The 27462-nt window shown below is 41.5% G+C and overlaps 5 protein-coding genes across 5 annotated transcripts; 2 read left to right on the top strand and 3 right to left on the bottom strand.

The window, feature by feature from the left end:
• Positions 1 to 1833: 1833 nt before the first annotated feature.
• LOC115689587 (uncharacterized) lies at positions 1834 to 5601 on the bottom strand. The gene is made up of 6 exons (XM_030615681.2): positions 5352 to 5601; positions 5073 to 5136; positions 4699 to 4891; positions 4492 to 4565; positions 3762 to 3917; positions 1834 to 2213 (listed from the first exon to the last, which is right to left on the bottom strand). The coding sequence occupies exons 1-6, from the start codon at positions 5515 to 5517 to the stop codon at positions 2090 to 2092; spliced, it is 777 nt and encodes a 258-aa protein (XP_030471541.1). The 5' UTR covers positions 5518 to 5601; the 3' UTR covers positions 1834 to 2089.
• Positions 5602 to 6093: 492 nt separating this feature from the next.
• LOC115689630 (GRAS family protein RAD1-like) lies at positions 6094 to 8166 on the bottom strand. Its single transcript, XM_030615748.2, has one exon. It carries the CDS (start codon positions 8126 to 8128, stop codon positions 6428 to 6430), a length of 1701 nt encoding a protein of 566 aa, XP_030471608.2. The 5' UTR covers positions 8129 to 8166; the 3' UTR covers positions 6094 to 6427.
• A 1688-nt stretch (positions 8167 to 9854) lies between these two features.
• On the top strand, positions 9855 to 12299 carry LOC115689611 (peroxisomal 2,4-dienoyl-CoA reductase [(3E)-enoyl-CoA-producing]-like). The gene is made up of 5 exons (XM_030615715.2): positions 9855 to 10226; positions 10643 to 10802; positions 10943 to 11112; positions 11258 to 11480; positions 11993 to 12299. The coding sequence occupies exons 1-5, from the start codon at positions 10035 to 10037 to the stop codon at positions 12145 to 12147; spliced, it is 900 nt and encodes a 299-aa protein (XP_030471575.1). The 5' UTR covers positions 9855 to 10034; the 3' UTR covers positions 12148 to 12299.
• LOC115689610 (ATP-dependent zinc metalloprotease FTSH 12, chloroplastic) lies at positions 12283 to 22314 on the bottom strand. The gene is made up of 19 exons (XM_030615713.2): positions 21858 to 22314; positions 21363 to 21547; positions 20489 to 20715; positions 19552 to 19829; positions 19114 to 19191; positions 18789 to 19031; positions 18469 to 18609; positions 18218 to 18385; positions 17797 to 17909; positions 16663 to 16879; positions 15894 to 15965; positions 15484 to 15603; positions 15263 to 15379; positions 14999 to 15175; positions 14540 to 14659; positions 14367 to 14441; positions 13841 to 13948; positions 13374 to 13454; positions 12283 to 12979 (listed from the first exon to the last, which is right to left on the bottom strand). Exons 1-19 carry the CDS (start codon positions 22242 to 22244, stop codon positions 12902 to 12904), a joined length of 2985 nt encoding a protein of 994 aa, XP_030471573.1. The 5' UTR covers positions 22245 to 22314; the 3' UTR covers positions 12283 to 12901.
• A 2186-nt stretch (positions 22315 to 24500) lies between these two features.
• Positions 24501 to 27414, top strand: LOC115689609 (phosphoglycerate kinase, cytosolic). Its single transcript, XM_056307211.1, has 6 exons — positions 24501 to 24839; positions 25664 to 25741; positions 25840 to 26100; positions 26252 to 26569; positions 26740 to 26898; positions 27072 to 27414. The coding sequence occupies exons 1-6, from the start codon at positions 24645 to 24647 to the stop codon at positions 27264 to 27266; spliced, it is 1206 nt and encodes a 401-aa protein (XP_056163186.1). The 5' UTR covers positions 24501 to 24644; the 3' UTR covers positions 27267 to 27414.
• The last annotated feature ends 48 nt before the right edge of the window (positions 27415 to 27462 follow it).

Here is a 27462-nt window from a genome sequence, read left to right as displayed (position 1 = left end):
TAGTATAATACCAAGTGCCATAAAATTTTATAATTGAGCCCATCAATTAGTTTGCGACTTACAAATGAAATAACGATTTTTTCACAAGCAATTATTTTAAATACCAACAAAAAGAGACTTAAGAAAGAAAGAGGGGAAGAGAAAAGGAAGTCCACAAGGATTTTATTTAGCCTCATTAAAAAAAATAAAACAAGAATCATGACGAGAAATAAAAAATCTCCACATAAGTAAAATAAATGGAAATGGTTATCACGAAGATCCTAAAAATATCTACGTAGAAAACTAAACAGATCAAGATAATCGAAAATCTTATTCCGTGGTGTCCGCCTCCATCAAAACCACCACCTACGCTAAAAACCGCCTCCATCAAAACAACCTCAATCAAAACCAGTGGCTTTGCACATTACAATTAACCTAACCCTATATAGTAATCCTAATATAATCTAATATCTACTCTCAAACTCAAGATGACTTGAAAGAAGTCAAATGGAGTTCAAAGAAAAATATTCAAAAAATGCCCAAGTGGATGTGTCTTGAAGAAAATATTAAAAATCTGATCAGCAGATGAAGTGGATACGAGTCGTGTAGTGCAATTATGCACATGATATCAAATGAAATGACAATCGAGATCAATATGTTTGGTGCGCTCATGGAAAATATAATTATGTAATCATTGGAAGCACTTCGGTTGTCACAATGAATGACTGTTACCCTATTATGACAAACTCCCATGTTAGTTATTGCTCATGTCGTATCAGTAAGAGCTTGATATTTTGCTTTTGTACCAGAACGAGCAATAGTGATCTATTTCTTAGTACCCCATGAGGTATGTGGTTACCTTGGAGTTGACAGTTTATTTAAATGTTGACTAGGCTGGTGACCTACAAGATCGTCACTCCTCTACGAGCTATTGGCCATGAAACAATGTACCCTTGACATAGCAAAGAATTCAAAAAACTGCATTAAAATGAGTTGTATGGGGATCGCGGTCATGTATTGACTAACAAATAGAACAGCATAAGCGATGTCAGATTGAGTAACAGTGAGATATATAAGACTATCGACTAGCTAGGGATAGAATATAGGATGCAACAGAGGTGTCCCATCTTTAGCATTGGTCAAAATAGAATAGGGTTTGTAGCGACCTTGTTGTCCACGAGTCTTGTTCGATAAAAAAGATTAGTGGCATATTTGGCTTAAGAAATACAAAATTGGAGAAATTTGAAGTAAACTCAAAGCCTAGAAAATAACTAGTCGTCAAAGACCTTTCATTTTAAACTATTTACTAAGGTATTGTTGGAGTTTTGAAATGCTAGTACGATTATCTCTAGTAATAACCATGTCCTCCACAAATAAAAATAGCATAATAGACCCACGAGATGGGCGTCGAACAAAGAGAGCATGTCACAAGGATTGAATGTAAAACCAAGGGATTCCATTGTGGCGCCGAACTTGGTACACTATGCACCAGGAGCTTGTTTCAAATTATATAATGCTCGACATAATCGACATACTTTGTTAGAAGAATGAGTGTATCCAGGAGGAGGCACCATATAGTCTTCTTCAGTGAGGTCGCTATTTAAGAATATATTTTTAACATTCATCTGGAAAAGAGACCAGCACTTATATGTTGTACAACAAGAGCAAAAGTCTCTTCATAGTCAATGTTGTACTCTTGAGTAAAGCCTTTTGCTACTAGTCATGCTTTGTAGCGGTCCACAGTGTCATTTGCCTTTATTATAATCTTGTATACCCATTTACAACCCACAACAGACTTACTACACATTTGAGATTGTGACATCTTTTCATTCTTTTGGACCCTGCCATGTCGCGTTGCAAATGTCTTGCCCAAGTTGTAGAGATCAATTGGACTATTTTTACATTTATTTCAGGCAGGATATGCCGGGAACACTTCCATTGCAAAATTACCAAGAAAGGGACAAAGACAGGGACCTCAAAAGAAGGAAAAAAGGGAAAAAAAAAAAACTGAGTGAACCAAATATGACTTGCGGAAAAGTGCAAAAAGGACATTCCTCTCTCGAAGCAGGATGAAATCCCAGGAACTTAAAAGCAAACCGATGATCCATGATTATCTTTTATACATGAAAATGAGAACCGGAGCCAACGGTCGATTCAACATCTGTAGCTTACAGCAGACCCAATTCTCCGTTGACAGCCCAGAAGCAAATGCTTGTACAGTTTTAAACTCTTCCCTGCACATACCAAAATCAAAGATGAACATGACCGTGCATTGCTGCGTATGGTAATACATTGTTGAGGATGGAACCCTCAATCAAGGATGACCATCCAACGCCAAAACCCAAGTAAATGGATAGGATTGTGATTTTATCAGCCAATCAGGACAATTGACAGATTTTCACATTTCACAGACTTTACGTCGGTGTTGATCCAAAATTCCCCTGGGCATAATTTTTTTTTAAGACACTCTCCTGAAAGACCAGATCTAGAACAATCAACCCACAATACGTTTTTTTCTTTGTAGATACAAGGCTGCTTTGGAACTTTACCATCCGGATACTATTCTAACTTCTAACTAAGGTAAGATCTCTCTACTTTCTTTGATATATTGTTTTCAACTAGAACACAGTGATAGAGAAAGATGGTTCCAATCTAAGCGCATGCAAGATACCATAGTGCAATGCTGATGCACCATCGCAGCAAAACCCTCCCCGAAATTATTCAGTCCTTACAAATATTTCCCAATTCCCACTATTTTCATGCTTCAAGCCTTTCGCCAAAAAAAAAATAAAAGTTTCGGCCAGAAAAAGGAGAAGGTTTCCACCTTTTTGGCTGGGATGAATAATACTAATTCAGTCACTGCCTACATTGCTAAATGATTTTTATACACTTCCTAGATGGAAAAAGTAGGTACAGAAACTAAAATGTAGAACCCAGTCAGCACATATTTCCTTAAACGACATGCATATTGCAAGAGCCAACAGGCTGCTGACTGTCTCTGGTCCCCATTGAGGTATATAGGACCAACAATTATCGACACGATACGTTCGCACAACACGACACGTGATTGAACAGCTTTGGTTTAGCATATGTAGGTTTACATCATAAATGGGTCACACGACAAATATCACATCTTATGCGGTTTGACCCATTTAAACCATTTAAATATGGATTGACATATTTAAGTTAACATGTCATTTTTTTAACACGATAAGATTAGACATGTTTAGCATGTTAATCATATCTAAAAAAAAATTTCACTCCTTAAAAGTCCATAAAAATAACACTATCTTACAAAAGCGAATAATAAATAAAAACATATTTAGGGATACATAGATCACGAATATAAAAAAGGAAAATCCTAACTCAACAATACACTCTAGATATAATGTGCAGTGAAATTACTATATTGCCTAAAAATGTTGATACGTGTTAATGTGTTAACACAGGTAATCGTCTATAAACGTGTTCATCATGTGCAAGGTGAACGTCTATTTGTAAACAAGTTAACGTGTTGCATTATGTCAATACCTGACGTGGTGACACACATTTGACAATCATATTAACCATGTCATGTGACTCGCTTTATTAGGAGTGTCACATTAGTGTCGATACAGTTCAACACATTTATTAAACACGTCATAGTCGGTTTAGCCATATTCGTATTATACTCCTATTTTGATTAGACACGACATGAACACGAATTATCAGCCCTATACAAATTATAAGCAGTAGCTAATAGATGGCACAGTCTTGACCAGAATGTGCACAAAAAGCATTACCTTCCATTAGGATGTCCCACATAGACCACGGTGCTGATTAGCCCTCCAGGTTCTATAATACTCCCTGCGGCTTCCAATGCTAGTAGTGTTGTTTCTGATCTAGTGGTTATTGCTTTATCACCTCCAGGAAGATAGCCCAAATTGAATGCCACAAGCCTACAGGGCACCACAACTACTAATAAGAGAAAACAGAAAAGGAAAGGACAGACAAGGGACAAAACTGCAGATCTTTGAGTGAAATGCTGTCATATACTTCGTAAACAATAGGATATCAACAAATGCTATTAGCTAATATCATCAGTGATTAATTGATTATAATCTCAAGATGGTATAGCTTGTTGGCCAAATTGCAAAACACCATGAGCAAGTAAAGGTAGAGGCTGCCCTCTAATATTGCAAGTATATCTGAAAAAGCATCTCACTGCTCCAGTAAGATGCTTTTTCGACATTAAAATGTCTGAGTAGGAGATGCAAACTGAGTGCACACGACATACAAGAATCGTTCAACTTGGTCAATATTCCGGATGACTGTACCTTTGCTTGACTACATTAAATATAGGAATAGTTTGATTTGCTTTAACAAAACAAGGGATTCAGAGAACATGATTGCTCGTGTTGATAAAAGCACCAAAGACGAAAAGGTCATTGAGCAAAACTGACAATGACAAACTGAGTGGAGTCAAGTTTATTTCATCCAAACGCTGAAGTAAGATGCTGGGGAGTAGATTACCTCACCAAGGCATCCTCAGGGACAATTTCCGCCATCTTGCTATGACACATAGGGAAAAGCTTCACAAGCTCCATCTGCACGCAACCCACCACCAAAGGCATCAGCAATGCAAGAGGAATGGAATTTACAGTGACTTAGTTGTTATCATTAAGTTTCTTCAAAATGCGAATGAGAAAAATTAATGAGTGGAAGTGCAGAAGGGAGGACCTCTTGGGTGCCGAGAGATTGTCCCAGGAAGCAAGAGGTACTCTGTAAAGCATCTTCCTGGATGTCCATTCCATAAACACGGCCCCTAGCCGACTCACCCGCAACCAGTTTGACTAGTGCCAAGGTATCATGACCATTGCCGCACGTGGCATCGACGACGGTGTCGCCTTCTCGAACCACGTGTTTCCAGACTCTGAGAGAGAGAGAGAGAGAGAGAGAGAGGGAAAAAAAGAATGCATCCGCTTTCAACGAGCAAGGGACACGTTCGACCCACGAGGGCTTTTGGGAAAGAGATTGAACAGGCAGCAAGGTCTAAGCAAAACAACAGGAAAGGAAGCACATGTGGAGATTGGATGGGATGAGGGAATACCCACGAGTGAGCTACATCAGTGGCCTTCCTCCTCCCAAATATGTATCCAACCATTTCATCTTCGAGTCCTGAAAATTCACAAACATCGGACATCCTCCATCAATCAAATGCAGCGTAATTTCCACGACCGCAATTCTAGGGTTCAAGCCCACCACCCATCACTTCGTCCTCTCCTCCTTCGAAGTTCAAACGAATGGGCAGCAAACGATCGCAGAAGAGCGGCTTAATCAGAAGAATCGAGCTATGCGTCCAATAAGCAGATGCGCGTAAAGGAAGAAGCTACCGGGAATAGGGAAATCGGTGGAGACGGAAGCGTTGGCGTTTCGCAGGGAAGACAAGGGAGAGGAGAAACGGGAGGCGAAGTGGCGCTTCGGCTTCTTCGATCTTCTAACAGAAGATGATGCGTACGCGAGCAATCGGCAACTGGCCGGCGGCAATCGCAGCGACATTCTCCCTCGAGCTCACCAGCCAGCCAGCCAGCCACTCACGGACGGACGGACGGTTACGAACGAAGACCCTGCACTGCAGAGACTCTCTCTCTCTCTCAGCTGATATTTTCTTTAGTGAATTTAATTTAAAAATCGGGATGAAAAAGCAAAGAAGATGTCTACAATCTTCGCTCTTTCTTTGGATCGAGAATTGCAGGTTTAGAGAGAGATGCGATGAAAACGCACAGAGCATTAAGCGGACTCCCGGATTTCATCTTGAGAATAGGAACTTCTAAACCGTTCCAAAACCAAGGTCAGCGATTCTTTTTTGATCGTGTCCCGGCAAAAATGCATCGTCCATTTCGTCGATTCGAAGGAATTGATGATTAGGGGTTGTTGTCGTCTTGTAAAGCGCAGGCACTGCGCTGCACGCACGAGGTATGTTCCTGCCAATTGCTACTGAAATGGAAGAACCCTTTCTTGAGAATGGAACTTACAGTTCCAAAACCAAGCTAAGTAAAATGAATCGGTTTCTGTGGTGCTGATGAACGAACAAGTGCACACACAACTAGAATTGGAAAGTGATTACACGAGTCGGAGTTTGAATCATCCTGTCATATAGTTCTTGAACCATTGGATCATGTCATGTGTAATTTTGACTTGTGGAATGCAAGTTATCGCCTTAAAGATTGGATTTGAACGAATCATCCTGTTAGGAAAGCAGAAGATCGGTACTCACCACGCTCGTGCTGCTCAATCAGCAAAACCGATACTATGATTTGCGATAATTCCTATGAAAATTTTGATGCTTCGACGAATTGAAATTGGTTGCTGCTGGACACACAGCTTGAAAACCCTAGAGGACCACCTCATTATTCTTTCGTCACCAGTTTCTTTGGCTAGTTCAAGCTACTTCGAGAAGATAATTCAATCACGAAGGCGGCAATGAGGTGGAGGACGATGACGATGAAGACGAGACTTGCCACGCAGAAGCGAGCATGATGGGCCTGCCTTTCCACCCAAGAAGAAGACAGCCCTTGTCCGTGCCAAGTGTGTACCCGTCGCAGCCATAGACCGACAACATCATCCTAGCACGGCTCATGCACTTCCCCAGACCCACCCCCTGAAACCCGGCCCTCCCCAGCTGCCTCCGCCATTGATCTGCCCTCTCGTGCCTCTCCCTCCTCTCTGACCCCTCACACGCCACCACGTTCCTTATCTCCTCCGCGTAGTGATTACCCTCTATCTTCATCCTCTGCACGCTGCTCCTAGGCAGGCTCGCCTCCAGCGAGTCGAATATGGCCGAGTAATAGTGGAGCGACTCCAGGAACCTCCCTAGGAAGAAGGGCCCGTTGTGGTTTGCGTCCTGCTCGATCACGGTCATTAGGGTCGGTCCAAGCTTCCTGATGGCCTGCAGGATGGACTTGAGCGAGCCTCGGCTCTCCTTGACGTACTGGTGCATCTGCATTATGCTGTTCACGTACAATGCCTCTCCTTCCACTATCCCGAGCTTCTCTCTGGTGAAGAGCGACGGGGTCGGCGGGTCCGTCACGATGTTGAATTGCAAGGTTATACCTAACGAAGCGGCCTCGTGAGCGAGGGATGTCATGGCAGATTCTATCATTGGGGAGTGATCAGGATCACCGATGAGTCCCGTGATCCGGAGCGATCTTGGTGGGCCCTCTGTCCTGGAGGCCAGAGTTCTCAACAGAGAGGGCCACTGGAGCAATGTGTGTTGGAGACCTAGATCGATGATGTGCAGCGAATCACTCCCGTGAGCGGCTTGATGAATTGCTTCATTGGCTGCCATGTAGCCGAAGGCAATGTAAGGAGTGGATTGGTGGAGGAGTTGGAAAGCTTCCATCTTTTCCTCCCTGGTAATGGGAGGAGGGGACATGTCATTTGATGAGTTAGTTGGGGTAATTGCGGAGAAAGTGCCATTCATGTTGACATTGTGAAGAAGGGAGAGTCTAGACTTCAATCCGACTGCAAAGCAGTAGGCGACGCGCTGGAGAGAGTCGCCGAGCAGGGTGACCGACCACCAGATTTGGGAGAGCAGAGAGTTGACAAGTTGCATGTCTCGGCACCCCACCGCCTCAGCGCACGCTAGCAATGAGTGGACCAAGTGGAGCCCTTGGTCGACCCCTTGGCTCGCCTCCTGATTGATCGTGCCTTGAGCAATCTTGGAGTTTTGATTCGACTCCTCTGTGATGATGTCCATCTCATCCCCTTCAATGTTGTTGATCATGAGAGGCAGGTGATCTCCGCACTCATCGTTTGCCATGGAGAAGGAGAATCCTCCGATGTCCTCTTCCAATTGATCCAAGGTTATGACAGTGCCGTAAATTTCACCCACATTGTCATGAATATGATGATCTTCCATGTTGATGAAGCTATCGACAAATTCGTCGACCTCGGATGAGGAAGCTAGATGAGGGGTGTTGCCATGGTCGCTATTGGGAGAACAGTGCGGATCGATCTGGATCCACAATGTGTCGTCCTCATCCTCCCACTGCCCCGGCTGGCCTTGTTCCTGCTCTAACCTGGCAGGGCAAAATCTTCTCAAGGCAAAGTCATGGTTGAGGCTGTCATGATGCATGGGGAAGTAGAGCCATCCATTCAGAGCTTCCATTGCTTCACTCTTTGCAGGAGGAGTGGAGGAGGTGAGGAACTTGGATAAGTGAGGAATGGCCCATGAGTTTGGGGGACACATTGTTATAAATGAAGATGGTGGGGACAGGTATGCCTTGTACCCATGTTAAAAAACCAAAGAATATTCCATCTGCTTGGAGCTAAAGTAGCTTCAATATCTCATTGGTCAATACTGTGGTACAAGGCTGGCATGTATCAGAATGAAATCATAGTAGATGTGAACTATGTACAATTAGCCAATAGTACTAAAGACTTTACAAGGTGGCAATCCGTATTTATTTCTTGAGGATGCATTTAGAGAGGGTTCACCTGGAAAGGGTCAACAGCTAGAACCATACTCCTCTCCTCAAACTTCATTTAAAGTCCATTTCTTTTGGGCATTGTTTGAGAGAGAGAGAGAGTGGCTCATGCTTTTGTTGTTTTTATTGACGAGCATATTGAGTACATCATTAACTCGAGCGACTTTCATGTCCAGACGAAGACTAAGCATTGCCCTTTTCTGAAAACTATTTCACGATCCTTTTTTCCCCAAACCTTTCAAAATTGACCACACCGTCACATTGCATTTGCATTTATCTGCTCAACATAAAATCGTCATCATCAATGTCGAATAGACAGATATAAGGATGTATCAGCATCATATGGCTCATTGAGGGACATAAGAATATGAAGTAAGGAAGGGAATTAGGTTTGAGGAAGTGGGAGAGGGACAAGGGTGAAGAGAAAGGGAAGTTTTACTGCAATAGCCGGCCTTAAAGACAGAAAGATGAGGGGCCGGTTTTTTAGGTTTATCGAACCCACCACCGGAAGGTGGGACCCTTCCCCACTTTTGTCAAGAGCAATGGACTAATGTGCCTTGTTCCCACTCTTGGCCGGCCAAACGAGCAACGAGACATCCAAGGTAGTCTTTCTCACTTGCTTGTCCCATTCCAGAGTCAAGTTGTGCACCTCCATTGTCTCTCTGTTTTTTTCATTTTCCCCCCCAAATCCAAACATGTCATTATTGTGTGTCAAGTTTAGCAGAAACGATTACTGAAAGCCCCTGTAATGGGAATTGATTGGCCAGGGATGTGGAAAAGCTTGCAGCTTTAATCAACTGTGGGCCTAGGGAAAGCCCATCGACTCCTATGCCGCCTTGAACCAGACCTGGAGACAGGAAATGGGAGGGATCATTTGATCTCCTGCTATCGAAATGGATGATAAGACTATGTTTTAACTCAAATTTACTGAAGTGGGTTATATTAGAGTTGCCTCAAACTTATGTATGAGTTATAGAAAAGGCCAAACGAAATGGTTTTTATTTAATGGGTCCATAATAAACCCACTTTAAACTTAAATTAAGAAAGCAAATGAGAAAAACTGTATTCCACAAAAATGGGTCAATATGAATTAAATATGTCAACTCGGGTCGGAACACTTTCAATTCCATTCAAATTCTATCCGACCCGACCCATTCATTTGAAAGGCCTATCCCATGCTCATCAATTTTTGCATTGGTGCCCCTCCCCGTCATCAAAGCCCAAGCGTTCGAACATGGGATAGAGAGGGGAGTCATGTGCGCTTGGTATAGCTGTTACGTAGCAAAAGGGTGTTCGAAGATACATCAATTTTTACGAAATTACTTCGGGTACCACAATTTTTAGTGTAAGTACCAACCAACAAACGATTCACAATTTACCAAAAAAAAAAAAAAACATACGATTCACAAAAAACACGGACCAGAAGGCTCCAACTGATCCAACGAGCACATGTTTCTTTTGCTATTTGAAGCCAATTTTCCGCTCACTCATGAGTGACCAGACCGCCACCGTCGTCCATTCTCAGTCCTTTGCGTTTCCGGGTAGCGAGCGAGCGAGCGAGAGAGAGGGAGAGAGAGAGGGAGAGATATGGGGAAGGAGTCGCCCTTCAGGGGGGATATCGTGAAAGGGAAGGTGGCATTGATCACGGGAGGCGGTTCCGGCATCGGGTTTGAGATCTCCACCCAACTGGGCAAGCATGGAGCTCGCGTCGCCATCATGGGTCGTCGCAAGCCTGTGCTTGATTCCGCCGTCTCCGCTCTCGCTTCTCTTGGAATCCCTGTGAGCTTGTCCTTTTTCTGTTCGCTCGATTGAATTTTGAATTCTCAGCTCTCTTGCGGGTCTGCGACTGTTGCTTTCTAGCTGACCTGAGCGATGCTGTGCTTGATTGGATATTATCTGAATCTTGTGCTCAATTCTTGTTTATCTTTAGCCTGTTTGGTATTGGAGGATTGAGCTTCGAGTGCCTTCACTTGTTGACTGCATGCGCTGAATTAGTTGGACATTGGGGGGGCGGTTGGGATGGTTAATTTTTCGTTTCTGATGAGTGAAGGGGCTTCAAAGGTGCCAACTTGGTTATGCTTTAATCTACTTATCATTTGGTTAGGCCAACGCTGAATTGCTATTCCAACTGAAATGCTTTGAACTCGTTCTTTTTTTCCACTCGTCTATGTGTTCCTTTACTGATGACTTCGTAGGCTGTTGGGTTTGAGGGTGACGTGCGCAAACAAGAGGATGCTAAAAGAGTTGTGGAGTCCACTTTCAGGCATTTTGGCAGGCTGGATATTCTGATCAATGCTGCTGCTGGCAATTTTCTTGTTTCACCCGAGGATCTGTCCCCCAATGGGTTTCGGACAGGTACTGTCCTTTTACACATGCCACTTTGAGTCAATAAGAAGTCTGAACCAGGCTTAAGAGAGAGGAGGGTCTCTAGTTGCTGTAAAGGGTTTAATTCAAACCATCTAAGGACACTAATGTTGCCAATAATCCTCATGCAGTTATGGACATTGATTCAGTTGGCACATTCACAATGTGTCACGAAGCACTCAAGTATCTTAAGAAGGGAGGACCTGGAAGAGGCTCCTCAGGTGGTGGAACTATACTGAACATAAGTGCCACTTTGCATTATACAGCAGCATGGTATCAGATCCATGTTTCTGCAGCTAAGGTTTGTCATATCAATCAGTATGTCCGCAGGTTCTCTTTCTTGGTAACTGCTTTTTGAATGAGGATTCGACCAAAGCCATTCCATGACATTGTTTGCCCGTGGTAGGGGAGATTGCGGTGGTCTCACACGGATTCATTTATTACAGGCAGCTGTTGATGCAGTCACAAGAAACCTTGCACTAGAGTGGGGAGCTGATTATGATATTAGAGTTAATGGGATAGCCCCTGGCCCCATTGGTGACACTCCTGGCATGAGCAAGCTCGGTCCTCCGGAAATTGATAGCAAAGCCAGAGATTATATGCCTCTATATAAATTGGGTGAAACATGGGATATTGCTATGGCAGCTCTTTACCTTGCTTCAGATGCGGGTTAGTAACTCATTCACTTTGAATTTGCATATAAGTCCACTTTTAAATCGTTGTGCCGCTTGTCTTCTTAAGCTGTTCGCATTCAGTGTCTTGCTTTTCCCCAGGCTACATCGTAAGTTGTAATCTTGAAGTGTATCTTTGTTGGTCGGTGCCCCTTTGTTGATGATATATGCGATTTGGCGTGACACTTGTTTTAGATATAGTAGGAAGATCAAAGCTAAACAATAACTGTTCGTTCAAGAGAAGATCAAGGATGCACGCTAAGGACTTGGTTTTACAACTTTCTTGTGGCTACGTTAATTACACTTGGGGGAGGAGGGGACGATGAGTCTTGAATTTTGGTCTCGTGCGTGAAAACGTGTCACAGTTTCCATTAAGGCCAACCCTTGTTAATTAGCAGGTTTTGCAGCCTAAAGACCTTAATAATGTTTTACTGGTGAATGCATTACTTTAATTCGACTATGCATAAGCTTTAGCTTTCTGATGACATTGCTGATGTATATTATTGAAAGGTAAATTCGTCAACGGCACCACACTTATAGTCGATGGTGGACTTTGGTTGAGCCGGCCTCGTCATCTGCCAAAAGAGGCAGTGAAGCAACTTTCTCGAGCAGTGGAAAAGAGGTCACGGGATGCACCAATCGGTGTTCCAAAAAGCAAGCTCTGAGCTCGCTGGAAGAGTTATGCAAAGTGCAACCCCACTGATCATTGCACCCCTAATATAAGAACGGACAATTTGTACTATGTCTTTAGTACAATGATCGGACAACATTTATTTCTTATGAAGGAATAAATATGACCGTACTATCTCAATGACAACACATTGCAACATTGTGTGACGGACGATACGGTTGTCACGCTGGTAAAATGAGTTAATTAGTCACAATTTCCACGGTTGTGGGTGACCCCGCTGTACAAAAAGTTATCTCTCTTCCTATTTGCAAACCATGTCTATCTTCTAGGTGGTTTTGATACCTTCTTTATCCAGTAAAAAACCAATTGAGCCGTCATCTTTATAGTACAAAAGATACAAACAAGAAATATTTGTGAAAGAAGGGCGTGAGATGGTTGTGGAGGGCTCGGTGCTGTGAAAGAATAAGATGACAAATTGTGAGCTTCAAGGGACGCATTTCGCTTAGAGACGCTGATCGTCCTTCTTGCTGGGTACACCATTAGCACTGATGGATCAACAGGATCAAAGAATTCAGTCATTGGCACACAAAGCCGTCCACTGATCCATAGCTGTCACTCTGGGTGGTTTCTGGCTTCAGCAGGTAGCAACCTAGTTGCAGAGTTGTCATTCTTTCCAACTTTTTGAAGCTTTCCAGGCGGCATGTGGCTTTTGAGCTCGCTGAATTTGATTGAAATTACCATCCAGATTTGAAGAGCCACCAAATAAAGCATAGGATCTTGGAAACTCGTTAACATCGATGAAGAGGTGCTGGATATATGTCAAGAGGTTTATACCGCAGCTTATCATTACGAGGCAAAGGTCCATCCTGAAGAATAAAGTATTCGGTTAAACAAAATTATAGTGTAAGACCAAAAGTTAAATAGTTGTAATTGTGCAGGAGGTGAAATTGGCCTTGATATGATGACCACAGAAAGAGTGCAGTGGATCTGTTCAATCTAGAGAAAAAAATACATATTGAACTCAAAGAGTAACAAGATACTTGTATAGAACAGAAGATGCATCCTAAGCTGTCGGTCATAGTCAAAAATAGTTCAACCTTTAACCTAGTTGATTTTGAGATGAATGCATGCACTGAGGATTTCCCCTACAAGTAGACCGCGTTTAGAGAGTAACCAGTGGAAATCAAGATTTCTTCCTTTTTTGCAAACAGTACCGACACAACTACGCATTTGGTATGAAATATGATGGCAGAAAGTTACCTCGTCCAAGTTTATTTGAAAAGGCTTCACCAAATCTTCAAACATTGAAACGGGAATATGCCTCATCAGCTCCTCAACTTCCTAAAGACACAAAAAAAAATTATTATGAACTTGCATATGAATGAGCTGATTAAAGTTCTAAATCGACTTTTGCCAAGGCCATATTCCAAAGACATACAAACAAATTGGAAACAGTTCCACAAAGTACATAGAAAGGTACAAAGGTTAAAGAGCATGAATCTCCTGACTGATAGGCATGCTATTTGAAAGAGGACAGAAAATTGTGCGATTTGAATAAAACTAGAGTCAAGCAAGGCAATGAAGTAAAATACTCGTATAAGAGACAACCTAAGAGTACTGCACAATCATGGGAAGAACGTTACAAGGTTTGTTTATAAGTTTTTATCCCCTGTTGAGACAGAGCAATGTGGTAAAGTGACAAAAACAGGAATTAGCACACTGCATACCAGGCCAGTGATCCTCGAATCTTCCAACAATTTATCAGCAATGATATCCAATATGTGCCTGTTCTCCATCAGACCTTTCATTGCAAGTTCTTCTGTCTCTTCAACGTACTGTACAAGCATCAAGTTCCATGTAAACAACAAGGGGTGAAAAAAGCAGAAAGAAGGCATTAAACGGTAGTTTTCTTAAAAATAATAATTCTGCATCTTTAATAACCAACACAACAAGTCGGTTTTCCAATCATTATATATGTCAATTGCTATTCTTTTGGAGTCTCAATTACATGTACTTGCTATAGATTTGCTTTTAATAGCTACACCTACACCAGCTTACAACAAAGAATTTGAGCAGCTTATTGTTAACCCTGCAAACATTTAAGTACTCAAAACAAAGAAAAGAATCACAAGATTTTCCATAAGTGAGTACTTCAATGAATGTTTAGTAATCAAGATAATACAGACCCCAAGGACCATGCACATCCATTATTTACTGGCACATTGCAAAGGTGAAAAGTAGTCTCATATTTACCCTGGCCAACTCCCGAGTGAAGAGCTCAGATAATTCGAGTGACATATCAGCAGGTACCACGTGAGGATCATCCCACTGACATAAAAGAAAAGAAGAACCAACAAGTTGGTTATATAGACTCTGCAAGTACCACAGAAAACATACTGCAAAAATTACCGCAAAAAATAACTGACCCTATACTTTATTAGCTCGCCATCTGGACTATCTGGTCGATCAAGTAAGCCAACTCTCTTTGTTAGAAAGGCTAGCCCCAACCTTGCATTCTGAGGGCTGATTACCATCTCCCTCGCAATCTGACGGAGATTTTAAGTGACATAAGAGATAGTATATCAAACAACTATCAAATAAACAGGGACTCCACAATGACATAAGCACATATTGCCATGAATGGCTTCATTCAGAAAAAAGATCACCCGTATTATAAGAAATGATCAGCAGCACCAATTGATGATTATAATTCCTAAAATTCTCTTCAGAAATTGCACATGTGCGCCCACATGCGCAAGTGCACAGAGGATTTGAAAATACTTAAATCATCAACTAGATCTGACATCGAGAAATTAACATCTTTAAATTAAAAAAGAAAATCACATTCTACTTCAAGTTACAGTTATATTGTTGACAAAAATTACCTTTGTTATTTTCTCCAGATCATCCTTCCCTCCATCAGTTATGTCATTGCCGAAGACAACATGTTCAGCACATCGCCCGCCATGAGCGACCACCATCTGCATCTTCATGTAGCCAAAGGTCGTATAACCTTGGTCTACCATATCTTCACGGGGGTAGAAGACAGATATTGCAGTCTCCTACTTATGGTAGAAGAGACTTAGAATGCTATTCCTCTGAACACAAACATGAGTTAATGATTCCTAATCTATGCGTATAGCCAATACCTTGCCACCAGGCAGCAGCTGCGAGAAGGCATGCCAATCAAATCGAGGGAATAAGTGAGCCAATACTATGTGACCTGCTTCATGAACAGCCAAGAGTTTCTTCTTTTCTGATGAGACCTATATCAATTGAATATAAATTTTGTACAATTAACAGTTGATGAGAAACGGTTAGTATTGCATCAAACACTTTGATAAACACCGGAAGAAAAATACAGACGTACACTTTCTTTACATTTCTGCTGTTCTTCCTCTGTAAGAAGCACCCCCATTCCCTCAAGCAGTTGCTTATCTAAAACATCAACAATGTCTTGCTGGTAGATATTTGAATGTCCTTTCCTCACCTGAGACCATAAAAATATATCCCTTGAACAGAAACAAAGAGAACCAAAGTAAAACTACAATGCAATTCAACATCTAATCCAACTAAGGAGAAAGATTTTAAGAACACAACTTCATACACTTAGTGTAACACAAGTTCCAACGAGACTGTCCAATCATCTCAACACCAAAAAAGCTAATATATTCTACCACTCAATAATTGCCAAGACAGTGATAAATCCCTAGTATTACGCCCAAATATGATCAATATCAGAATACTAAATTAACGAAATCATACAGTGGACTAACTTACAGCCATGATTGCTGATTCATTTACGAGATTTCGAATATCAGCTCCGGAAAAACCAACTGTGCGAAATACAAGCTGGAAAGTTCACAAAAATAAAAAAGAGTGAGTTGAAACTGGCATAGAACCACATAGATATGGGTTAGAGGCAACTACAAAGACAAGAGAGTACCATATTCAATAAGCTCAACGGGGCTCATCAAATAAACCACATCTATTACAGCATCATACTGACTTACATGATAACAGAGATATCAATCCAATTGCTTGCATAATCAGGCTATAAATTGAACATATCCTAAAAAGCTCAATAATGGGAAACTGTAATTGTCAGTGTTATCCCATATTAGATATATAATGAATTATAGGAGATTGGTCAGCTAATATGGCAGGAACAGACCGAACAATAGATATATGATGATAATAATTTTTGGCTGCCTGGTGTATCCTGTCAATTTTCTGTATCACCATTACTTCTCTCCAACTAGTTCAGCTGACAACATTAGCACAACAGGCCTTTTGCTTTTCTGTAACACTCATCCCTCTGGAACTATCTTTTTCCTTTTTTGGCCAGAATCCCTCTGGATCTATGGTTCCCTTATCAATCGTTGCTTTGTTAGAGCAATAGCTGAAAATTTTAGTACAGTGACAAATAAACTGGTAATAAGCCATGTCAAACCAATACTGAATTCTTCAACTGTTGGGTCACAAAGTATAGATATTAAGCCTTGACCACTAAATAAAACTAAAAAGAAGAAGCATAGTCTTGTGTTACCTTCCCAAAGTCAACATCCTCAGCCAGCTGCTTTCCAGCACTGTGCACACCAAAAATTTGCACACGTTGCTGGGCGTCTGGCAGACCAATGTACAAACGTCGGTCAATACGTCCAGGGCGGACAAACTCCAAATCTAGTTCATCTGGCCGATTGGTAGCACAGATGAATATCACAGCTTGTCTGAGGGAAAATCGATCAACACCAGTTTTTTCCTTCCTAAAGAAACGAGAAAATAATGAGCAAGAATCCATCTTCATACAGAGGCACTCAGAGTGGAAAGACTTAATTATGTTCGGTAGGGGTGATTTGAAAGATAGTATTAGAGAAACAAGAGAGAGGAGTTGAAGGACTGAGTTATGAAATAGTTTAGATGCTACCAAAAGGCAAAGAAAGGAAAAGAACATGTTCATGTCATAATTATCATTCTATGTATTCAGAAATTATGAAAAAAGGGCACAGGTGAAAAAGAAGAAAAGATTTATTTATTGATAAACAAGTGTCTTGCTATACATTTAAGCACATGGTAAGGATAAAAAGAAAACATAAAAAGAAGGGGAAGAACAAAAACCCAATAGTGAGAAGGTACATTGAAATGTAGTTAGAACTGGATATTAAGGACCTTCTCACTGGATAAACATTGGACAATTATAAACAAGGCATGAGTTCGAATGTTCAAATAGCTAACCCCAACTGAATCAAAAGTATATCAAAAAATAGATTAACCGTGTGGTAATTAATTCAAAGGACCAAAGCATCAATTTAAGTTCCAGTATTCCTTCTCAATCTCCATAAAGAATCATTCGATATTGTGCAGAAGTCGTCACTAGAAAAATTGCCAAGGAAACAGGAGATCCTATTATCCAAACAACATGAAAAATGGAAAGATGAGCATGAAGGAGATAATACAGCTTCAAAAAAAGTTTGTGGGAAAAAAGCTGACCAAAAATAACATCTAATCATAATCTGTTCGGTCAAAATTAATGCGAACAGTGGGTAACAACGGGTCTGCCATCATAGTTGAACACTCAGGGAAAGCATAATCCCAACTGGTTAAAGAGATTGATAATGAGGAAATGGCAAGCGCTGACTCTGACTGTAAGCAATAAGCTAAGATGACAGACATATCCACTTACTCCCCATCAAGCTGCGCAATCAATGCCTCAAACGTTGCTCTTCTTCGTGGATCCTTTCTTGCGTGCCTACCCGCAATGGCATCAACTTCATCTACGAAGACAAATGAAGGTGCCTGCACAAAGAAATTTATGATTATAACTCACCTGCTCATTCCAAGCTCACTTAATTTTGTATAGAATCTAACTAATTAAAAAGTTAACGCAGCAGAAGACAAGAATAACAAAGATCCATATGTATTTAGTAAATTTATGCATGTGGTCTTCGGAAAATGTTAACTTAGTTACTCTTTGTTAGTTATGTATTATGGTGCTTTAACCAATGCAACTGAAAAGCAACTCCAGCTGTTTATATCCTACTCCCCTTTGTCTACTTATACGGATTCCAAATCGTTCTAAGCCATGACCTAACCGCAATACTCACATTTCTCCTAGCAATAGAGAACATTTCGTTAATTCTTGCAGCACCACTCTTCTCACTATCTGTGAACTCTGCACCTGAAGCAAACACGAAAGGTAATCCACTTTCCTTTGCCAATGTCCGGGCAAAAAGTGTTTTTCCTGTTCCAGGTGGCCCCGAAAGAAGAACACCCTGTTGAGTCAACCAAATGTTATCTCACCTTTGCAGTCCAAAGCATAACTGTAATTGAATTTTCAAGGAACGGAAGAATTTACTCGAACGAACTGCACGTCTTTTTCATAGTACTGCATTGGATTTCCCATATAGATCATTAGCTCATCGAGGAGATCCCAAACATCACCCCCTAATACCACTTCTTTATACATTGATTTGGTTTCACCAACATCTCCAACGGGCTGCATCAGAATAAAACAAAATGAGAAGCAAAAACTTGGAAAGTTTCTTAAAAGAATGTGGTGTTTCTTTCTCTCTTTTTAACTTTTGTTTAGTGAGAGGGCCGGGGAAGGTAAAGTAGATAGAAGTTTGGAGTATGAAACTAACGAAAAAGATACTGGAGACCAAGATAACACTTAACAAGAATAAAATTTTCTGCATATGCCATGTCGAAGAGTTGATTGTACTTCTTGTAGAGGAAACGCTTTGAAGTGACATGCATAAGCATCACAGACTCACGGATAAGCCACAAGATTAATATTCCTGGCATCAGTGCAACTAAAACTTTCAGAAAATAATGAATCTGGCGCTTCTGAAGGAGATCAACTTCAACTCCGGAACTTGAGATAGTTTCAAATAAGTAAGGATCAAGGGGAATATCGACCTAAAAAACGACACACAGGTCAGACTGTGCCAAAGCCAAGGAGAAGAAAGGACTTTCAATTAAATTTTCGATCAGCACTCACAATATATTCCAGTGGAAAACCTTCTTTCATTGTTACAAACAATCTCTTTAGGTCCTCCGTGAAAACAACAGCAGCAACCTGTGCAATAAGATCCACAGGCAGAAACAGCCAATCATAAGCTTCATGCTTGAATTATAAATAGTTACTGATGATATGTTGTCTACATGACAAGTAACCAGGTCATACTCAACCTACGAAACTAAAGAAAATTACGGCAAACAAACTAGCTTATCTTCCAATTGGAGAATACTATCAGTATCTTAGAGTATATGCAAACGAAAACCTAATAAAAAAAGGTTAACTCTGTGCAACTAGCTATTAACACCTTGCAAAGCCAGATTTTCACATAAATGTGATAGCTTATTTTAAAAAAATCATACAATGCCGGCAAAAAAGATATCAATGAATGCTATGGGACGGAAAGAAAAGGGACATTACCTCTGAGCTATCGAGCTTCTCGAGAAAGTATGTATAAGGAAGTTTAGGGCGATATCTCCACCATCTCTTGGATATCCACTTTGCTCTAGTCCCTCGTGTATCTGAAACCTTCTCTGTCACATCCCTGCGCAGACTTTCTTCAACTTCTTTCATATCAAATTCGACAACATATTTCGCATTGACAGAATCTGATTGCTCTGATAATTTCTCCTTCTCAAGGATATCCTTCCATCTACTTAGTCTATCACGCCACGAGGCGCTGATTTCGCTAACATCCTCTGCCAAGGAAAGATGGAGTTGATGATTAGATGATAGAAAACAACATAGTAGTAAAGCACTGACAAGATGCATTGGTAAGCCAAGCGTGTCATTGTGTCAGATAATTTGCACAATTTGCATTAATGTGAGGCTGACGTGAGCTTAAAAAGGGGGTACAGTGACAGTTCCACAAGAAGCAGTTTAAATATTGTTCCATGCTGGTGAGGGAAAATTGAGCTTCATGATTGGGTTGAGCAGACGAAAGAAGAGATTTCAGAGTGATATGACCAACACGAATACAAAAAATTATATTGAAGCAAACAATCTATCAATGATAATCAACTTGATCATTCACCTAAACCACAACTGATCATATGAAGATTGTCTCCAAGGGGTACAAAATCCGTCCAGCCATTGCAGTGATGAGGAAAGAAAGCTACATAAAGTATAAAAGAATTCTTCCAAATCCCCCACTGAATAAATCTATTTAAGTGAAGCACATCCTTTTCACCATAATAACTTCAACAATACCAGAAAACAGTTTATATAATAACAGAATGCTCTGTATTTTGATGGGGACAAAAACTAGTACCCTCACTGACGGTTACCGAATAAAACAACATGCCTTTTGAAGCCAAATTATATGGGTAATGCAGAAGACATGTAAAGAGTGAATAACCTTGAATTCCCAATTCTTGCCTTATTTCCTTCTTTTCACTTGCTTTTAACTGAACATTATTGTTGATAATTTCTTTCATATTCTCCTCCAAAAGCTCAGTTTCATCATTCCATGCATCTTCTCCAACAAAAGAATGATCAGGGATGAGTGTTCCATCAGGTGCCTCAATGAACTTTTTCATTCTGAGACCTTTGGGTGTTGTTTTCCTCCATACGCTCTTCGTAAACCTGATATAAGGGGAAAGATTAGCTGCTCTAATTTGTATAGACATGTCAGCCCTCTCATAAAGGATTTGGACATTGATGCTAAAGTTCTTCCAAGACCTGGTTTTGGAAATTAATCATTATCTAAATCAAGTAAAACTGAGGAAACAGATGCTTCTTTTACTAATCTTAAACTCGTAATTTCAACAATGATAGCATCCTCACATCTCAACGTGACTTTGCCAAGGCAGTGACGACGAGAATAGTGGACTAAATCTGAAATCCACTTTCACGAGATCCTCAGAAAAGTAGGGGACAGAGCGATCAGTTAACAAAAGTTACTTATTACTTTACTGAAAGTGATGAGTTCCTATTCAATCATTCAACAAACACATCCGTCTAGTCTCATCGAAGACCTTAATTTCCTGCGACATACAAAAGGATAAGGGAAAAAGCGCCAAAAGTAGTAGACAACCTTGAAGAGGAGTGAGGCAAAGACATTGCAGCTAGCATCCTGGACATAAGTCCAAAGTGCAAGCACCAAGCATGCACCAATACGTGATTCTTTCACTTACTCAACTATGTTGAGGCACGATTCAAGAAATAGAATTCAAGCACAGAAAGGCCTTTTCGTGCCCCTTCAGTCGTATCTAGAAATGAACGGAACCTACTTTCTGACGTTGCTAGGAGATGGCTCGGGAATCAACGCCTCCATATAAGCCTCGGTTAATTGCCTTCGCTGACGGTCTAGGGCAGGGGCTCGTATTGCTACATATACTCTTTGACAGGAAACTACCACGACGAGAGTATATAGGACAAGGGCCGCAACACGCTTGGGATCCCAGCTCTCCAAGTCCTGAGACAGATAGATGGTTCACGCAATCGATCATCAAGAATCCCCAAGCATACAACGGAGAGAAAGAATTCACTTGCATACAGGGAAAACATCTCCATGTCATCATGTACAGATACACGACTCGAGGCTTAGCTTGTAAATGACAGAACATCATGACATGCGAGCAGAAAGAGATGAAAGATTGAGATGCAAAGTAACCATAGCCACTGGAAGTTCTACTGCACCAAAACGCCTTGGACGCTAGAGCGACATTTCTATACGGGATCGGAGAGCCTGCAAAGGCCATACCCAGACACAATTCCAGCATTACCTTCCAACGCTCCCACCGATTCCAATCGAGGAACGCGGGCAGCAATTCGGACCGAAGCCGAGCCGCGGCGGCCTCGTTCAGCTTAGCTCGCTCCTTAACCGACGCGGCCAGCTCGCGCAGCTTGGCATTGGCGTCGTCCACGTCGAAACCGGTCTCCTTCTTGACAGCGGCGCCGAAGTCGAGCCAGAACCGATGGGAGCCGCGTCGGATCGAGCGGGAGAGGCGCTGCCAGGGGAGTCCACCAGGCGGAGGGCCGGGGCCGGAAGACGCGCGGGCGAGGAAGGGGCGTCGACGGCGGGAGCGGTGGGGAGGGAGCAAGAAAGGAAGCGGAGGGGAAGGAGAAGGAGAGAGGAGGGGATTCGGAGAGGGAAGGAAAGCGAGCTCCATTGCGTGTTCTTGGGTTGGGGAGAGAGAGCGGGGGAGACGAAGAAGAAGAAGACGGAGAGGCGGTGGTGGTTTTATCAGAGGTTTATCAGTCTATCACTCTCTCTCTCTTCCCTCCTGCGTTGCGCCGGCGATGGGTTTTTCGACCCGATACCCGAATGGGGCTCCCTTCATTTGCAATTGGATAAGTGCGTTAAAAGGCTTAAAATTTATTATCAAAATATAATTGAATTCTAAAATTTAAAAAAAGTGCAATAAAGTCGTAAAATTTATCACAAAGTGTAATTGAGTTCTAAAATTTTCAAAAAGTGCAATAAAGTCCTAAAACTTGTCACAAAGTGCAATTGAGTCCTAAAATTTTTAAAAAGTACAATCAAAAGAAGAATTTAATTGGACTAACTTGATAAGTTTTAGGACTTGATTGCACTTTTTAAAAGTTTTAGGACTCAATTGCACTTTCGCAACAAGTTTTAGAACTCAATTGCACTTTTTGAAAGTTTTAGGACTTGATTACACTTTCATGACAAGTTTTAGGATTTTATTGCACTTTTTAAAAATTTTAGGACTCAATTGCACTTTCGTGACAAATTTTAGGACTTCCAATGCACTTATCCCTTTGCAATTTGATAGATTTTCGTTTCTTAATTCATCATCACTAATAACGGGTGAGCAAGATGGATCGCCCAAACCAGGATCGGACCAAACCGGACCGACCGGTTTGGTTCGATTCTCGGGAATATTGATCTGGTTCCCGATTCCTAAAAGTGGAACTGATTTCTGGGCGGTCTGGTTCTCGATTCTAGGATGGGAATCGGATCGGACCGGACCGATAAATATATATTTTTCTAATTTTTTCATATATGTAATATTTAATATATATATATGAAAAATATTTAATATTTGTCCCATTGAAACTGATTGTTTAATTTTTTATATATTATATATATTTTTATAATTTTTTCCATAACCTTATGGGATCAAATCAGAACTACAAAGGAAAGAACGAAACAATCGATTCCCGGTTTACAAATAATATTTAATATTAGTCCCATTGAAGCCGGTCCACGGTCCCAAGACTAGCCGGTCCAGTCTCCAGTCCTAGAAACTGGGAACCGGTCCTTCCGGCCGGTTGCCGGTTCTTGGATTGGATCGGACCAGACCAGGAACCGCTCACCCCTAATCACTAATAAAAAAAAAGTTAATACCATGAAAAAATTCCAATCTGATATAATTAACACAAATTTGCTCCAAACTAATTTTTTGACCATAAAAAACCCCAAACGGGTGCATTCACGATAAATTTATTCTAAATCCCAAACCGGTACATTGTGATAAATTTACCATCCGTTAATTAATTTCCCTTAAATTAGATTAATACCATGAAAATCACAAATCAGAGAGGGGTAAAATGTTAAACCAGTACAACTTTCAACCGTTACATGTCATCCAACTCAACAATTTAACGGTAAAATTTAACAGAAATTAACAGAAGGTAAATTTGTCATAAGTGAATCAATTTTGGATTTTTTGTGGTCAAAAAATTAGTTTTGAGTAAATTTATCATATGTATATCATATTGGAATTTTTTTCATGAAACTAACCCTTAAAAAATGCTAACTTCATGTTGCTTATACCAAAAAAGCTAATTAAACACAATGAGATCGGGTTTCGTGCGTGTATCTAATCGTCGAGGTAAAATTGAACGAAGGACGACCCTGTTATAATCCGTCCGAACTTGATAAACTTCGCCTTTTTTATTCAATTTCATCAATGTAAATGAGATCTCTTTTTTCCACCGATTGAGTAGACTTTGGTGGGGGGTATATGTCGATTCCTATGCAATGTAACAAATGAAGATAATGACTTTAACAAATGAAATGATGCGAGACATAAACCTTTGGGAATATGCTTTTATTCCCATAGTTTTGGTGCAACAAACCTTCTTCCAGATTTCCACATGCATCCATCCACCTTATGTTGTTTTTGCTCATCCAAAGGGCTTTTATAGAAAACTTTAGGCCCATCCATCCATCGCTCGCATTTGCTGTGGGCAGCGACCACCGTTCTAGAACTCTTTTACATTGTGGCTTGGATCAAAAGCCACAACTCACGTGACATCCTCCTCCTCCTGCTCTCCTCCTCTTTTTTTATTTATAGCCACTTCGTTGGTTCAATCTTTCATCGTCGTTGTGTCTCTGCTCGATCTCCTTTCTCCTCCGGTTCTCTACCTTATTCCCAATCCATCCACCCATCCTTCCTTCCTTCACCGGTGAGGTTCTCCCCTCGATAGCTTCCCCCGCGCTCCTTAGTCCCTAGCTCGCTCCATCTCTCGAGTATCTTCTTTTTTCTTTCGGTTCTTGACTGGTTGGGGCCTTGCGTGCGCAGGAATCTCGATCTGCAGATATGGCGACGAAGAAGAGCGTCGGATCTCTCCAGGAGTCCGATTTGAAAGGCAAGAGGGTGTTCGTCAGGGTCGATCTCAACGTCCCCCTCGACGACTCCTTCCACATCACCGACGACACCCGGGTTCGCGCCGCTGTTCCCACCATCAAGTTCTTGATGGGTCACGGCGCTATCGTCATCCTCGCCTCTCACTTGGTATCCCCCCTTCTCTAGCTACTCTCCTCCAAAGATTGTTCCTTTTTTTTCTTTTTCGCCCGTCGAAAGTCGTTTCTTTTGAGGTTGTCGCATTAGTCGCCCGGATCAAGCTGCGTTTTTTGAGTTGTTGATGCCGTCTTCCTGTCTGAGCTGCTTCGATATGGATAGATCTGTGATTCAGGCTGGATTCGTTCTGGATCTTATCTTCTCTATCACGTCCTCCGTGATTTATTGCTTGCTCTCCGGCCGAATGGTCGAGCTCGGGTCACCAGCTGCAGTGCTTGCTTGATTTGATTGCTCTGTTGCGTGACTCTCGAACTTGTTGGTTTCTTGCTTTATATATTGCATCCTTTAATTTTTCAATGCTAGATCAATCTGTTTTTTTTTTTGGGGGGGGTGGTCATTTCATAAGGCTATGTTGTTTCGCCGTTCTAGTATTGCATTTTTTATCCTTCAGTTTGGCCGCTGTTCTTCTTAATTAGGGATGAAATCGAAATTCCCCTTTGCAGAATCAAAATCGACTCCTCACTTCCAATTTAAATTGACCCTAGCTGTTAGTTCACTTGATTCTTTCTTCTCTTCATCCACTGGGTATTGGTAGAATTTCCTTAGTGTGGGTGAACCTGTACCTTTCTCTCTCCTATGCTTAGTCGCCGGAAGTGGTGACTGGTGATCTTATTTGTTGGGTGGTCGTTTATGTAATCTTTTTTGCAAGTAGTGTGCCGATAGCAATTGAATGCTCTGCTGCTTCTCAAAATCGTTTAGGATTTTTTTGTGTCCACGGCAAGATATATTGATGGTTCCGTATTCTTGGTGCTTTTCAGGGACGTCCCAAGGGTGTTATGCCCAAGTATAGCTTGAAGCCCCTTGTGCCGAGGCTATCTGAGCTCCTTGGAGTGGAGGTTTGGTTCTTCAAAACTGCGGTCGTCTATGTCGCTCGACTTTTTTGCTTTCATTCCTTGATCATCCTTCTTGTTGCCATTGTCCTATATATATATAGGTTAAGATGGCGAACGGCTGTGTCGGGGAGGAAGTTGTACAACTGGTTGCTGCGACGCCGGAAGGAGGAGTTATCCTCCTTGAGAATGTTAGGTTTCATAAGGAGGAGGAGAAAAATGATCCAGAGTTTGCAAAGAAGCTCGCTTCTCTCGCAGATGTTTATGTTAACGATGCATTCGGCACTGCTCACAGAGCCCATGCTTCCACAGAAGGTGTCGCCAAGTATCTGAAGCCCGCCGTTGCTGGGTTCCTTATGCAGAAGGTATGCATTTCATCTTTTCTGCTGCTTTGTTGGTACGAAACTTTCTAGCGCATCGTGTTTTCTTATTTAATTTGCAAAACTTTATTGTGCTATTTCAACCATGTAAATTAACATTCCTGAGATCTTGAGTGTTGATAATTTGTGATTCTAGGAACTGGATTATCTTGTCGGGGCCGTGGCAAATCCAAAGAAGCCTTTTGCCGCTATTGTTGGCGGATCAAAGGTTTCAACTAAAATTGGAGTGATGGAGTCGCTTCTGGGAAAGGTTGACGTGCTCTTGCTTGGTGGAGGAATGATTTTCACTTTCTACAAGGCCCAAGGTTATTCTGTTGGTTCATCCCTCGTGGAGGAAGACAAGCTTGACCTTGCAACTTCACTTCTTGAGAAGGCCAAGTCCAAGGGCGTGTCTTTGCTCCTTCCTACTGACGTGGTTATTGCTGACAAGTTTGCTGCTGATGCTAATAGCAAGGTTTGTGTCATTCCTAGCATTAATTTTTCTCGAAGGTTTGTCAAAACATCAAAGTTGCTCCAGAACAACTACACGTAGTCTAACATTTTTTTGCTAGAAAAAAAGTTAGTATCTCTCTCTCTCTCTCTCTCTCTCTCTCAGTGACATGTTGACCTGAAGTTTAATTTCAGATTGTCCCAGCATCTTGTATTCCGGATGGTTGGATGGGTTTGGATATTGGTCCTGATTCCATCAAGACATTCAGTGAAGCTTTGGAGACGACCAAAACCATCATCTGGAATGGACCGATGGGTGTGTTTGAGTTCGAAAAGTTTGCTGCGGGAACAGAGGTATGCCAATGTCATCTTGTTCTGACTCCACATTAATACTTTCTGTTGAATTACTAATGGAACTTGCAATAAGCACCACATTAATATTCCGTAAGAGCCAAAGATACCTCCGAGGATCTTTTACCATTTATTTAGCCGATAAGCTTCTTTTGTACATTTTGGCTGCTTTGCAGGCAATAGCAAAGAAGCTAGCGGATCTCAGCGGGAAGGGGGTTACTACAATCATCGGAGGTGGTGATTCCGTTGCGGCTGTGGAGAAGGCTGGGCTGGCCGACAAGATGAGCCACATCTCAACTGGAGGTGGTGCCAGCCTGGAGCTTCTTGAGGGAAAAACACTTCCCGGAGTTCTTGCACTAGATGACGCTTGAGCTCAAAGTTTTTCCCCCATCCCCATGCCATCTCGTAATTTTGGTAGTGCTTCTTCGTATGCTGGTTTATAACCAGGATGTTAAAACCACATCAGAGCTCCTGCTGTCAATGGACTCAGAATATAATAAGCAAATTTTGTTGGGCAAATTTTATGCTGCGTTTGTCGGATGCAAATTCTCTGAATAACAATGAACT

This window comes from Syzygium oleosum, unplaced genomic scaffold (assembly GCF_021117445.2).
Source record: "Syzygium oleosum isolate NSW1041296 unplaced genomic scaffold, Sole_v2.1 Sole_v2.51, whole genome shotgun sequence".
Classification (NCBI taxonomy): domain Eukaryota; kingdom Viridiplantae; phylum Streptophyta; class Magnoliopsida; order Myrtales; family Myrtaceae; genus Syzygium; species Syzygium oleosum.
This window is presented reverse-complemented; position numbering and strand designations above follow the sequence as displayed.

Coding starts and splice junctions, on each gene's coding strand:
- LOC115689587 (XM_030615681.2), bottom strand. CDS start 5,517: ATGTCGCTGCGATTGCCGCCGGCCAGTTGCCGATTGCTCGCGTACGCA. Junction 4,892..5,072: donor GCCACTGATGTAGCTCACTC/GTGGGTATTCCC, acceptor TCTCTCTCTCAG/AGTCTGGAAACACGTGGTTC. Junction 3,918..4,491: donor CCTGAGGATGCCTTGGTGAG/GTAATCTACTCC, acceptor GGTGCCCTGTAG/GCTTGTGGCATTCAATTTGG.
- LOC115689630 (XM_030615748.2), bottom strand. CDS start 8,128: ATGGAAGCTCTGAATGGATGGCTCTACTTCCCCATGCATCATGACAGC.
- LOC115689611 (XM_030615715.2), top strand. CDS start 10,035: ATGGGGAAGGAGTCGCCCTTCAGGGGGGATATCGTGAAAGGGAAGGTG. Junction 10,227..10,642: donor TCGCTTCTCTTGGAATCCCT/GTGAGCTTGTCC, acceptor ATGACTTCGTAG/GCTGTTGGGTTTGAGGGTGA. Junction 10,803..10,942: donor CCCCAATGGGTTTCGGACAG/GTACTGTCCTTT, acceptor ATCCTCATGCAG/TTATGGACATTGATTCAGTT.
- LOC115689610 (XM_030615713.2), bottom strand. CDS start 22,244: ATGGAGCTCGCTTTCCTTCCCTCTCCGAATCCCCTCCTCTCTCCTTCT. Junction 18,610..18,788: donor ATGCAGAAAATTTTATTCTT/GTTAAGTGTTAT, acceptor ATTCTGATGCAG/CCCGTTGGAGATGTTGGTGA. Junction 15,966..16,662: donor AGGATGTTGACTTTGGGAAG/GTAACACAAGAC, acceptor TGAACTTTCCAG/CTTGTATTTCGCACAGTTGG.
- LOC115689609 (XM_056307211.1), top strand. CDS start 24,645: ATGGCGACGAAGAAGAGCGTCGGATCTCTCCAGGAGTCCGATTTGAAA. Junction 25,742..25,839: donor CTGAGCTCCTTGGAGTGGAG/GTTTGGTTCTTC, acceptor ATATATATATAG/GTTAAGATGGCGAACGGCTG. Junction 26,101..26,251: donor CTGGGTTCCTTATGCAGAAG/GTATGCATTTCA, acceptor TTGTGATTCTAG/GAACTGGATTATCTTGTCGG.